Below are 14,573 nucleotides of genomic sequence, written 5' to 3' on the forward strand. Positions count from 1 at the left end.
TCCTGATACCACATGTATCTGAGCTGGAGTGGGTGTGATTTCATATTTTGGTTGCTAAAACCAAAATTTTATTTAAAAAATTAGATTAGTAAATCATTTTAAGAAGCTGAAATCTGTATCATTGAGCTTGGTGGGAGTTTTGCTGCTGATATCAAAGGAAGTAGGACCCTAAAATACCAAAATCATAATTTACAAATGAAACTAGGTACCCATTTTTATAAGACTTTGGTAAAAAGAGTATGATTCTGGAGAGAGACTTGGAGCCAAGAAGAGGAGCCTTTTTCTTTAAGCTTTTTTTTTTTAAAAACAGTAAGACTGCATTACTGATTTCTGCATGTCCATAAGTTTAGGTGCATCCACTTTCTTTTTGATTATGACACTCAAAGTAGCTTCTTGGCGATTTGTTGTTTTCAGCAGTTGGCCTAAAGCAGTGGTTCCCAACCTTTTTTTTCCCTGTGGACTGGCACAGGAGCGAGACAGGGTGAACAGAGCTGCCTGCCTCCCTCCTGGGGCTGCCCCACCCCCCAGCTTGAATCCTGCATGTCACTGCCAGCAATGGAAGCTGCTTGCCTAGGCAGATGGGGGTCCAAGCGGGGGGTTCGTGCCATGACCTGGCAGCCAACCCTTCACAGCCAAGTACCAGACCATGGCCCAGTGATTGGGAACCTCTGGCCTAAAGGATATAAATAAATCTTTGTGCTTTGGGACCGTAGCCAACTACTGGCTGACAGGGCCTTAGTAGAAACTTTCCTTATAGATGCATCATCTCACAAATGTCCATCATGGGAATTCTTATACTTTCCTGTGATGTACGAGACTAATACTGGCTTAAATCAACTGTTTGTCTAATCCAGTTTGGCAGTTCCTTTTTTCTTAAAATTAAATGCACAGTATATATGCTCATTGAAAGCATTGAAGACATTGGAGATTTGAGGGGGGCAATGAAACCAGATAATACATTGGCATAATGGTAAACTCCTGTCTTAAAGAAGCAGAGTGCTGTAACTTTTTATATTGTGTGGGTGTTTGTAGACCTAGAAGTGATCACTGGGATCCCTGCTGAAATCCCACAAATAAGAGAAGCTGTGATGAGGGAAGGGAGACATCTTTGTTTCCAGCTGTTGAACCCATCAGGCACAGCAGTATCCACCCTGTGTTACATAAGTAGGAGCAACCAGCTGGTTGTGGGTTTCTCAGATGGCTATCTTTCACTGTGGAATATGAAAACCTTGAAGAAGGAGTAAGTATGCCTTTGTTTTTGTTTGTGTCTTGGGGTGGGTGGGGGAGCTAAGTTATTTCACGTGACCAAGTAAAATGTAACTAGAAAATGCAGTTTGTTCAAGTTCTTGAATACAGTATTCACTTGGAAAAATCCGATTCTAAAGTAACGTTTTTAGTGAAATCCGATTCTAAAGTAACATTTTTAGTGATGTGTGATTTGAATTGACTTCTTGCTTTTATACGGCTGCTTTTTAAATTGGTTACCTTGCCTACTACATCTGTGTAGTGAAGTGTCTTGGTGATAGACCTGTAGGTATGTTTCAGTGTGAGAGGACACTGGTTTATGCAAAACTAAAGTGAACTGCTTACATGTTTTAATGGTATTTAATGAATTGTGGAAGTACTTCATTCCTATTTTTAATTTTTTAAACCTAAAAAAATCTTACTGCAGTAAGGTACACCAGACTTGCAGAGCAATTCTGTTAATTTACTTGATTTTCATAGCAGTATCTCTTAAGGTCCAAGATGAGACCAGCAGGACAGATTTAAAAATATGTCATCAGGCTCTTGTCTTTAGAAATAATTTTCCACACACTCCAGTGGTGACTAAGATTGAAGACTTTCCTTTGGGTCTGGTCTCTGATTTCTTCTGTATTGTCATTTGCCATTGGTGTAGGGTAAAGAGATGCAACAATGAACTGGACACTTGTATAGTGGTCCAGAGTTCTGGTTTTATAGATAATTTTACATCACATTCTGCTATAGATATGGTATAGAAAAGTCTATTATATCGCCAGCTGTTGGTTTGTATAATGATTAACAGTAGAAGGTATAAGTGATGTTAGTCAATTATATTGGTAATTATATTTAAAAAAATAAACAAGAGTTGGTTGATACAAAATGAAATTCCTTGTGTTTGCTAAATACTTGGGGAGTGGCTCAGAGTGTGCAGACTAGAGGGCCACAGAAAGGTGGGAGATGGAGTGCAAACACTTTGGAATATAGTATTAAAATACAGTACCACTTCAAGGTTTTTTATGTGATTTAGTGGGATTAATTTAAGGACAGGTATGTTAGTCATGACAAGTGCACATATTTTGGACCACTAATAAACAATGGTAACACTAAAAAAACTGGAAAGACATAAATCCCTTAATGTAGAAACAAATAATGCCTCTAGGTATTGATTAGGACCTGGTGTCCTTCTTATGGGCCCCATGCTCCATAAAAAAAACCAATTTTAAGCAGGTGGGGGTGGAAATGAATGATAACAATGATCTTTGTATTTGTAGACAGTCATTTACCTAAATAATTGGCAAAATTGCCACTTCAATCATTCTCATGCATCTACCAGACATAAAATTCAAAATACCAACACAACCCTGTAATATGAAATGAAAAGGGAGATGAGATCCCTGCTGCCTTGCTACTGCAGCAAGGAAATAGTTGGTTAATACTCTTAGAAGATCTTTGTAAAAGGGTCCTGACCTACATTGCAGTGAAAAATTAATACAGGCCAGTTTGAGAATTTAAAATTCTTTCCTGACCCCAGGTTTGACTATCCATATGGCCCTGAGCAAGAGTGAGACTCTAGTCATGAATCTGTGGTGTACTATAAGATGTTATGAACTAAAGAATATATATATTAGCTTTAACTATTATATAAATGGGCACCTTCTCTGGTTGCTTTATAAAAGGTAAGAGTAAAGTCATTTTAGTTCTTTCAAAGGTAACTTACAGACATCTGTCCTGCAGAGCATATGTTCAGCTTGGGGATCCCAAGGTTTGGTGGTGCCGGCTTAACAGCCCTGATTTTAACGTTCCTACATGCTAGAGTGGGGAGGGATTTCAGATACATGAGTAGTAGGCAGCTCCTTAATCAGTATACATGTTGCACCCCCACCTTGAGGTGGCAGACTCTCCCATGCACTGATATGAAACCTAAATGGTTTAACTCGGGCTTTAGATTCTACCCAAGGACCTAAAAGTGAGGTTGGTGTGGCATTGGATCTCTTATGGACCTTGCCTTCTAAGTAGATATGGTAAAAAAAAATATGCATTCATCCTAATGCAGTGGTTAGATTAGAAATGTTATTAAAACTCAACTCATAAATTTGAGGAAAGATGTTCATTTCACAAGTCTCATAGAATTTTTTGGAAAAAGTTATGGTATATTGAGGGGGGAGGAAGTAAAATTTCTGTGGGTGGTTTAATATCTTGCTTGCTTGGTCCCTGCCATATATAGAGAAGACTTTTCAGCTGTCCTTGCTTGCCGCTAAATTAACTGTATATACTATAAAGAGAAGTACATTGATAGATATATCTAGTTCATATATACATATTGCATTTACCCAATCCCAAACAACAAGAAGCCTGCCTCTTGCCTTTGTGCTTGCCCCATGCTTGTAGCCCCCATTCTCTTCCACCCAGTGACTGTACCACTTGCTACCTGGCTCTAGCCTGGGTCATGGAGCACGTGGTGGCTCCAGACCTAGCAAGGCAGTGGCAGTGTCCCTGCAGGTGTGCAGTCTCACTCAGGTTCTCCCTTCCCCCTCATGATCTTCCCTGGGTCAGTGTCAAAGCTCTCTGCACTATGTGATCTTCCCTGGGATTGGAGAAAGCCATGGTTGGAGCCACTGGATCCACCTGCCCCAGATGTGTTTAATTCCAGGATGCGGTTGCTTTTTCCCCATGTTGAAGGGGGCAGCCTCGTCTTTGATTTGAGTAAATACAGGAACATTACATTTTTTTCATATTTAAGTTCATTTGCTATCATGTTCAGTTGCCTGAAATAGCTGGACAGCTACTTAAAATTAGGAAGAAGCCTTTTAAGTATAGAATAGTCCTGGCAAGAGAAAATGCTATGGCTTTTGAAGTACAGATTAGATCACTTGGAATATGGGTACAGTTCAGGAACATCAATCTAATTTGGTGGTGACTTAACTTTTTTTGGACTAAAGGAGCACTGTCTGCCCCCAGTGCTTCTCGTTGGTAGGCATCCTGATTAACCTTTCATTGCAAATTCTGTAAGGACAAGGAGAGTGTCAGCTGAAGTGTGTGTGTGTGTTGGGGAGGGCTTTGGGCCTAGGGCATTGTGTGATCTGCAAACCGCTTACTTGCTCTAGCATTATGGACCACAGTTTGGGAACCACTGTTGTAGTTGCCTGAATTTTTTTTTCACCTGGTTCAGGTATCACTTTCAGTTAGAAGGAGGAAGGATTCCTGTGTATGCTGTTACTTTTCAAGAACCTGAAAATGATCCCCGCAACTGCTGTTACTTATGGGCTGTTCAGTCCACGCAAGAAAGGTGATTCAGAAAAATAGCTGTTAATAACTTTTTGCATCTGTTGAGGTGCGGTGATGGAGTTTATACATACCTATCTGTATCTGAACATGTTACATGTGTAAATATACGTGCTTTCCTTGGTCTCTTATGAGACATCCTGGGCATGGTGGTCATGATAGACATGTGTAGGATCGCCTTACTATTTTTTTCTTTATTGTTTTACACGTTATTTAATTTAGTTTTTAAATGTCAGAAGTACTTTCTTTGGAAAACTATTCATTATCAAAAGGCTCTTTTGCCTCCTTTCTCATCTTTTTTTATATGTCCCATTTGAAGATCTGAACACCAATAATAGACATTTTTTTCTTGTCTTGTACTCTTCCTTTGAATTGTGGGGTTGTGGGGAGGTGGTATTGTCTTTTTTTTAAATTACCATCTTAAAATTGTGTTTGTTGTATTTGGATGTTCCAGGAGCTAGTGGTTCATTTTATGTGTTTTTAATATCCAGTTTGTTCAAGGCTTCAGAAATTAAGCAAAGTTGTACAGTTTATCCTTTCATTCTTCCTTAAACTCAGAGGTCCTGGACAGACATAACATGTGAAGCACTTCAAAAAGGAAGTACTTCAGTTGCAGACAGCTCATGCTGTATCCTCTCATGTAGTAGCTTGGTCTCCAGACATGGGCACAGAGGTTGTAGTTTTTTTCCCCCCTGTGGTGGGGGGAGAGCAGATCAGACATCCGATGAGTACTTTCATGTGTGCTTAGCCTTCCAATCTTCCAGTTTCATAGGTCAAGTGTGCAAGGAATTTTTATCTACATCCCTGGGATGGGAGAGAATAATTCCTTGCATGGCTCTTAGGCCATGGAGATTACCAAAAACAGATAAGTGTCCACCCACCAAGACTGGTAGCCCCAGGGCCCCTGCTAAAACTGGAAGACTGGGGGAAGAGAATTAAGCAGGATTTCCTGCTCTCCAGCCCTGGGGATCACTGGACGTGCAGGAGAGTGCTAATGACTGTCTGCCCCACTCTTCACCTCATTCATCCTCCTTTGCCCCCACACCCCTTGCCTGCAGGTTCTAGGTGACCTGCAGGCAGGGGGTGTGGGGGCAGAGTGGAGCAGTGTGATACTGGAGGACTGAGCAACCCCTCTTCAAAACCTGCGGATATAACTGTTAGCTAAAACTGCAAACTGAAGTACTTCCTAATGATTGCTGTTTGACCTATTTGACTTTTTTTTGGGGGGGGGGGTGCGCACATGTCAGTGCTCATGCCTTTAAAGTACTAGCTATGTGTGAAACATTTCAATGTTATATCTGTCCAGGGCCAAAGCTTGGGTTTTTGACTTACTGTGTCATTAACTGTTCAAAGCTTGTACTCTGCCAGCAGAATACAATCAAAGCAAGTTACTTAGATTTTTAGGTTTTAATTAAAGATATTTTGGGTCAAGGACCCAATCTCAACTTTTCACCTCAAAAAATCATTGCAAGTACCACTATATAGATAAGTTATAGTAAGAATTCATTGGAAGCTGTTGGAGCTGATCAAAAATTGGAGTCTCAGAATTCAGTCAAGTAACGGATACGTGCCACAGCAAAGATTTTTGCTTCAACTTTACCTCCTCTTCTGTCCAACCATGATTATTTGTTGTAGATTGACAAGCATTATTTTTAGATGTAAACTGTAAATGTTTTTAGTTTTTAAAACATTTTAACACAGTGTTCAAAATAATCTTAAATGTTTTGGATGGATTCAGAGTGAACCTTGTAAATTTTACATAAATTTATCATTCATTTCCTTTTAGTGAAGGTGATGTTGTGAGTTTACATCTGCTGCAGTTAGCCTTTGGTGACAGAAAGCGCTTGGCATCTGGACAAATTATGTATGAGGTAAATATGTAATACCGTTTTATTCAATGTGTAGTTGTGGCTAGTTGTATTCATGGTTTCTGCTCCAGGTTTACTGGAGTGCACTTCCATCAGGCCTTTCTTTTTCTGAGGTAGTTTTGCAGCTCTGCTGCTTATAGACAAAGGTACTTACTATGTTGTCAGGCACTTTGTACCACAGCATTTACCTTCAACTCCTGTTGGGTTCAGCACTTGCAATTATTTCTTTAGGGAACTGTGATCAGTGGTGAATACAATAATTCAAGGTAACCTTCTTATAAACAAACAGAATTGTTGATTAATCTGAACAGTAGGAGCCCTGCATATAAGAAGGGAAGGTGTTTTCAGAACTGTTGTTCAAGACTGTTACTGTCCTTTGGAAGAATTTCTTTACTGTCTTTCGCAGGCTCACTTTTTAATTTCAGACGCAGGTTACAGGTCTCTCCTATGTATCTAAAGTATGATTAGTCTTCTGAGTTGTAGTTCAGTGTGTACGCATTTTCTCTTGACCCTTAAAGCAGGGGTGTCAATCATAAGGGTCTGACCAGTAAAGTTATGTTATCTGCCCCTCCCCCCCAGTGTCACCCAAGAGTCTTGAGCTGTCTGCAGGCAACATGCTAGGGCACATAGAGCACCCATGTTAGCTTACATCCCAGAGCGACTGCTGAGAGCAGCACAGTCCTGGAACAGCTGTGCTGTATGTGGAGACCACTTGGTGGCTTCAGGGCCATGTTGCACAGCCTGGTACAGTGACCTGGTTAAGATACAGTAGGCATAAACCATTGTAGGTTGCTCTAATCCTGTCACACATAACATGTTAAGTATTCCAATGTTAGATGCTGTTGTAGTGGATATCATAATTTAGCAGCCTGTTTTGTGTTGTCTGAGCTTGTTTACTGTATTCATAAAAAATTACTGAAGCAATCTAATACTTTAGCAATTCTTCCCTCTTCACTTGCTCCATTTCTATTTTGATACTGTTCTTTCTGAATATAGTAGAGGGTCAGTTATCTAAACACTGTCTGAACCATTCAGTTATCTGAACACAGGACTGCTGCTGTATTGCACGGTGTTTAGTAGACGTGACAGCAATGGAGCTAGAAAAAATTTAGCAATTGAGAAAAAAAATTGAAATCAATACATTTTAAAAAGCTGAATCTGTTAAGAAAAATTGCTTTAGAATCTGCCATTGTTCACATAATGCATGTTTCATAAGCTGAATGACCTGATTTTTGTGAATGAGTTGTCCTGGTTCATTTAGGTACTTGATGCTCTACTCTATTTTGGAAGCAGTATGTACACATGAGAGAGATTAATTTATTGGAATTTAAAATTGACATATTTCTTACAAGCCTGTGCTGCATTTATACAGGGTTACATTGTAGGACTGTCTTGGAAAAATATACAAACACTTCAGTTACTTAGCAAAACTGGGGGGAGGGGGGGAATTATCTATTCTTTAGTTAGTTAATACTAACATGATTGGTAAGTGAGAATGAAGCTTTTCTGGCAGTAAAAGGAGTGACAGGTGTAGAACGTACCCCTGGAAGACAGGGGGGTAAAACTCTGACAGTTACACTAATATAGGTATTATCTATCTGCAGGATAACCTAGGTAGCCATTTGCCAAAAGCCAGCAGGTGGTTTTGCTTCCACACCTACTGGTGATGCTCTATAATAGTTGCCTACTGGGTGCAGCTATTCCAGCATACCCGCATGTCTGACTGCTTTAGGTTCTGGTGTAGTTTATTCTGTTGTGTGGAATAAGTGTAGGCTACACTGATACCACTGTGTCATCTCTCCAGGCCCAAAATGTATTTGGCTAAGGTGATAGGACTTACCATTTGTTTTACTTTTTTTTTTTTAAAGCCTATTTAAATGTGAGTAGATGAGTGACAATATAGAAATCTATAGTTTGCTTTTCAAGTTCATGTTCTGAAAAGAAATTGAAAGGGAAAGGTTGTTTTGAATCACTTAATGTAAATGGTAGCAAATAATTGTAAAACTGGATAATGGTTGGCATATTCTTTGGAATTATGAAAATGGTATATTTTAATAGAGTAGTGTGTTTTGCTCACAAAACAGTTGGAGATCCAGGGTTATTGCACACCCTTATTTTTGTAATAACTGAAGATAATCTTTTAAAAGAAGTATTTTGAGGTTTCTTAGTTTAGGTGACATGTAAGAGATGTGGTCTTTTACATATTAAAGCATGATAATTTTTTTTTGTCTTTCAGGGCTTGGAGTATTGTGAAGAAAGGTACAGTCTAGACCTCACAGGTGGTGTCTTTTCCTTAAGAGGACAGACAAGCAATACCAAATTGCTTAGTTGTCAGACCATAGAAAAATTTCGAATCCATGTTGACAGAGAAGATGGCATGAATGACGGTTTGTTTTAATTTTTGTATTCTAGCCAAGAATTTTCCCAAAATAAACTGTGGCATTTTTGGATTCTAAAAATACTTGTTTCAGCGTGTGAGAGGTGATGAGCATCATTCTGGGATAATACTGTACCCTCATCCTAGAAGTTGACTTGGCTATGTAGTCTAACTTGGGTACTTTCTTCAAAGACCAGAGAGTAGATGTTTGCGTTGCACTAAAAAAGGGTCACTTGCAGAGTTTTCCTGTTGCACTGTTATGTCCATGTTTGAGAAGTTACATATTTCTGAACTAAGGTTTAGATGCTAATATTCACTCATCTTTTAAGTTAAAGGCAAATCTAAAAATAGAACACAATCCATGTTCTACATTAGTTTTTCTAAAAAAATACTAGGCTTTGGTTTCATGGAGGGCTTGAATAGGAGTATGAAATAGTTTGCTTCAATATGTAAAAGTAGCAAGAGAAGATGATATTTCTAAAAAGTTAATTTTGTTGATGGGCAGCAAAAGCTACCCTGTAATTCCTTTGTCTACCTAATTTCTTCCTCCTTTAGGGTGTAGCATATATTTAGTTCTGTGTTTGTTTTTTAGAGTGCCAAGTTAGACTGAGCTTTATTGCTTCTTTTTTTTTTCAGTTGCATACATCACATTCTGGATCCTTATATTGCGCTTTAAGTCTTAAATAGTCTTTCTGCATAACATTTCCTAGAAAGCCTACATGTGGCAGACTTAAAGAAAATTTTAGGGTCACTGAGCAAGGATCATGTGGAAACAGTAGTGTCTGGTCATATAAAAAGCTGTTTATAAAGCATATGCATAAAGAGACTGAATGAAGGTTGCACAAGCAACTTTAATTCTAATAATTCTTGATATGTGAGCACCTGACTATGCTGCCTTCATGTCCTTTCAGTATACCTTTTTGTGTGTGCTAACGTGTCTTAACAAATATGGGGTGGGGGAATATTATGTGCTAGTTATTGACCTCAAAATAGGTAGTTAATAGGATTTGAAAACATTTAAAATTATCAGCATAGATTTGTCATTTGGAGCTGCTTGAGTAGGAGTAACAGTAGGTTATTACCATATTTTCTTGCATGCAACACCCTTCCCCAAAATTGAGAGGGGAAGCTGATTTTTCTCCCTGGGATAGAAGTACCCTGTTTTGATTTGAAGTGTTTAAATACAGTAAAAGCTGCATTATCTGGCACCTTACAAGCCAGCATGCTCTATTAACCAGCATGCTGGCCTGTAAGGTAAAAGCAAAACCAGAAGTGCCCACTGTGGCACTTCTGGTTTTGCTGAGCCCCCATGGCCTAGGGCAAAGCAGCCTGTGCTGCTGAGCCCTCATGGCCTGGGGCATAGCAGCCTGGGTGGGGCCCGCAGGAGGGGTGGCAATGTGGTGGGAGAGGAGGTGGACCCAGTAGGCAAGGATGCCTGTTTGGGCCTCTTAGGTAACCAGCATATTTTGTTATGTGGCACCCCCTATTCCCCATGCGTGTAATACTGTAATACTTTACTGTAATACTGCTCCGCAGAGCAACAGCTGTGGCATACCTAGTCAGGTAACTGAGAGAGTTAGTTGATTTAATGGCTTATTCTTCTGCATTCCACAGGTGTTAATGATATTTCCTTTTTAATGGTCTTGATGTTCTACTAATCAAGTTAACTTTTCTTAGGGCAATTTTGTTGTCTGCTATCTGCTTCTGGTCTATTTCCTCCTATTTCACAGCCCTGAAGACTCTTTAGTTCATTTTAGAGTTGTATATCCACCCATGGAAACTAGCAGTAGCAGCTAGGGTTTCAGCTTTGCTTAAGCAGGAAAGGGAGGGTGAGTAAACTGAAGGATGAGGCTCTGTCTTTGTTCTTTGCAGCCATATCTCTTGAAAAATGTCTTTTCCTTCATTTTGACTGTCAAACAAAAAAGTATTCCAAGGAATGTTCTATGCAAGAAAATATGGTGCATGTTACAGAGAGGGGCAAGAGACCCATGCTGGTGCTTTAATGCTGGATGGAGAAAAGGAGACAGAGGGGATTTGATAAGTCTTTAAATACCTGAAGAGCAATTAGGGGATGGAGATGGGCTTTTCGCTGTAGTGGTAGGGGACAGGACTAGAAGCATTGGCCTCAAGCTGTAGCAGAGGAAATTTTGGGGGGAGGTGAGGAATTCTCTGATTTTGCAGGCAGTCAAGCACTGAAACAGGTTACCTAGGAAAGTTGTAGAATCTACATCTCTGGACATTTCAAGAGCAGGTTAGACATACATGTGGCTGGGATGGTTTAGTTAGGAATGATCCTGCCTGGAGCAGTGTGCCGGACTAGATGACTTCATGAAGTCCCTTCCAACCCTGTTTTCCTATGATGTTGTGCTTTCTTGTGGGGATTCACAGGTATTTGCTGAGGAAATGAATTCTGGGTTCTATTCAGGGTCAGGAGAAATTTATTCTCTATTGATCAGAGTTGTAACAAAGCCAGGTGCCTGGGACAGCTGCAACACATGAGGGTAGCATCACTCATGGCTGCTGCCATACCACTGGCATAATTGGGCAGCCGCTGGGTTGTTTCTGCCCCAGTCACCTGAGCCTAGTTATGCTACTACTAATGATTATACATTTTTCTGCTTTGCTCCCTGGAACGATCATCCTTCCTAGTTGATTACCTTTCTGCATTTTTTAATTGGACATCTTTTTTTGATTCCATATTTACTGCATGAACAGAGACTACTTGTGCAGCAGGCAGTCTCCCCCTGCCTTTTCTGCTTGGAATCAGAGTGGTTTACAGTGCCTGATGAGTTGTTTCAAGAAAAGTGACTGTAAATGGGGTTTTAGGCAAGTTCTGAGTATAGGCAGAACCGCCAGCTTGGCTAGTAATTATTTATAAAATGAGTGCTTTTAAACTCCCTCTCTTTTGACCCTCTTGTATTTCTTATTTTTAAAGGCAGCTGGAGAGTAGCTTTTCTAAGAACATGTAAATGAGCATTGCACAGTGCTCAAGAAAGAGTAATGAAAAGCACAGTAATGTGAAAAGATGTTGAACGTTAAGTTCGTAGACTTATTAATATAACAATTAACAGATTGTTAAAGGTCTTAGTAAATCAATTATAGAAGAATTTAGGGTAAGATTTTATTGAAACCTGATTCAATTTGAACAAGATCAAACTGGATTACTGGAAGATATACCATTTCATATCTTTATGACAATCTGATGTTCTGCCAAATTATTTTATTTTGTTTTTTCCACTCAAAAATGGAATGCTAAATGAGCAGCGTGACACATTTTGCTGAAATACATTGTGCACCAGTATTTTCTGACTCATTCTTAGATCATGTTATCTTTTATTACAGTGATATCTCCTGATACCAGTGTGTCAGTCTTCAGTTGGCAAGTGAACACATATGGTCAGGGCAAACCATCTACTTATTTGGGCATATTTGACATAAATCGCTGGTATCATGCTCAGATGCCAGATTCTTTAAGGTAAGACCATCATTGTTGGTTTGTTTTTTTTAATAGCTTTCAAAATGTTGGTATATCATTAATTTACAGCTTAACTATATGCATTTACTTTCTCATAGACCAGGGGAATTTCTTTATAATTGCCCCTATTTTGCATTATGGTCCCTGGACGCTGTTGTGAGTATGACTTCTCCACACCACATCTTGGATCTTCTGGTACATGAACGAAGCTTAAGTCGTGGAGCTCCTCCTTCTTACCCACCACCTGAGCAGTTTTTTAATCCAAGTACCTACAATTTTGGTATGCATTTCACCACAGGTAGCTTTTAATAGGGGAAGTTTCAGAGTTGAGGTTAAACCATTTTATAAAATGAGTTGTCTTAGACTCTCTCTCTCCTGACCCTCTTGTATTCCTTGTTTAGCCGTTCCTTGTTGTTCATCTTAATTTCCACGTGTAACTTGGAACAATTATTACAACTTCTATTTTACTTTCAAAATCTATGCTTAATGTTGAAAAGTATAGTTGTGTTAGAATTTTGTTTTTTAATGTGCTTGTAACACAGGCTCTGAATAGATGATGGTTATAGAATTGAAATGGCTTTACTTTGTTTACTATATGAACCGTTTTACGTAAGTAATGCGTTAGATACATTTCTTACACACGAGTGAATATTTTGAAATAAAACTTGTAAGAGAATCAATGAAGCATGGTACCTGCTTAAATTCAGTGCATTCCAACATTATCACTACCTTTAATGAAAGTGTTTGCTTTGTGCTGCTGTAATAGACCCTTACAAATGAAAATTTTAGTCCAAATATGTTTTGTTTTCTTAGATGCTACTTGTTTATTGAACTCTGGAGTTGTTCATCTGACTTGCACTGGGTTTCAGAAAGAGGTAAATTTCATATATTTCTTTATTAATAATCTAAAAATGTAATTTTTGCAGCGTTCATAAAGTACTGAGTTAAATTTATCAGCAGGGAAGCATTTTGTGCTTAAAAATATCTAAACTGACAATTTATTTTCTCGTATGTTAAAGGATAATGACTTGTTTCCATTTAAGTCAGTAGTGTGAAACGTGATTACTGTTGGAACAGGGATAGATATTTAACGTGCATGAGTCAGATATCTCAACAGGCAAAGACAAAGCCATTGTGTACCTTGGTTTTTAATTTTAGTTTGTGGAGAAGGTACCATTATTCTCATTACAAAGGCTTGCACTCAGTTTCTTTTAAGCACAGATTTTCTTTTCTGTTCTTTAACATAGGTTGGGGAGGAAAAGACAATCTGAGTAACTGTTTAGGTCGGGGTGGGCAAAATACGGCCTGTGGGCCAGATCCAGCCCAAGGCCATTCTATTCGGCCTGTGGAGCCCCTAACAAATTTAGAAAATTAATATTTATCTGCCCTTAGTTCCTGTCAAAAGTGACGGGTGGAGGAGGAGCCCAGGGAAAAGTGTCCCGGGGAAAAGCAGCCCCTCACCCACCATGTGGCCAGTGCCCCACACTGCAGCCGCTTGCAGCCCACATGGGGCTGCCTGTACCTGCTCAGGACAGCCCTGCAGGTTGTGAGTAGCTGCAGCAGGGAGCGCCAGCCACAGGGCAGGTGGATGAGGGGCCGCTTTTCCAAGCCCTTAGCTTTTCCCCGGGGTCCTTCCTGGCGCAGAGGAAAGCATTCCCTTCCCTGCCCCATGGCTGGTGCTCCCTGCTGCAGCTGCTTGCAGCCCACATCAGGCTGTCTGGAGAGGGCACAGGCTGTGAGTGGCTGCAGTGCGGGGCTCTGGCCATGGGGCGGGCAAGGGGCTGCTTTTCCTCCCCTGCACTCAGCACCGCCTTGTAATCTGCCTCTGCTGCCAGCCTGGGCCCTGTGCTGGCTCTAGGCTCGCCTGTTGGGGCTGTGCATGGCAACAGCAGCTGTGACACCCCCGCTTGCTGCACCAGCCAGCATTTGCCACTGCCGCCTGTGGGCTGCCCAGCGCACAAGCTATGGAAGCCAGCAGCAGCCAACACTGCCTGGCATGGCAGGCAGGGGGGCTGGAGCTGGGGCTGCAGCTGCTGCTGCTGACAGGTGAGCCCAGAGCCAGTGTGGAGCCCAGGCTGGTAGCCGGGCTGGGTTACAAGGTGATGCTGAGCACAGGGCGGAAAAGCGGCCCCTCGCTCGCCCCATGGCCAGCACCCTGTGCTGTAGCTGCTTGCAGCCTGCCTAGGGCTGCCTGTGCCTGCTCCAGATAACCCTGCGTGGGCTGCAAGCACCTGCAGCAGGGAGTGCCAGCCATGGGGCGGGTGAGGGGCTGCTTTTCCCTGCACTCAGCACCAGCTTCTTTCCTGTTGGCAAGCAGGGGGTTGGGGCT

General features: G+C 40.8%; 1 protein-coding gene across 1 annotated transcript in view; it reads left to right on the forward strand.

Moving 5' to 3' along the window:
- Positions 1–14,573, forward strand: part of AHCTF1 (AT-hook containing transcription factor 1) — a 59,650-nt gene that overhangs the window by 9,974 nt on the left and 35,103 nt on the right. The window contains exons 4-10 of the mRNA XM_019549755.1: positions 1,033–1,240; positions 4,412–4,528; positions 6,311–6,395; positions 8,629–8,779; positions 12,112–12,244; positions 12,343–12,524; positions 13,058–13,119. Coding sequence (XP_019405300.1) covers positions 1,033–1,240; positions 4,412–4,528; positions 6,311–6,395; positions 8,629–8,779; positions 12,112–12,244; positions 12,343–12,524; positions 13,058–13,119 — 938 coding nt within the window. The remainder of the gene's footprint in view (positions 1–1,032; positions 1,241–4,411; positions 4,529–6,310; positions 6,396–8,628; positions 8,780–12,111; positions 12,245–12,342; positions 12,525–13,057; positions 13,120–14,573) is intronic.

This window comes from Crocodylus porosus, unplaced genomic scaffold (assembly GCF_001723895.1).
Source record: "Crocodylus porosus isolate Cpor-Errol unplaced genomic scaffold, CroPor_comp1, whole genome shotgun sequence".
Classification (NCBI taxonomy): domain Eukaryota; kingdom Metazoa; phylum Chordata; order Crocodylia; family Crocodylidae; genus Crocodylus; species Crocodylus porosus.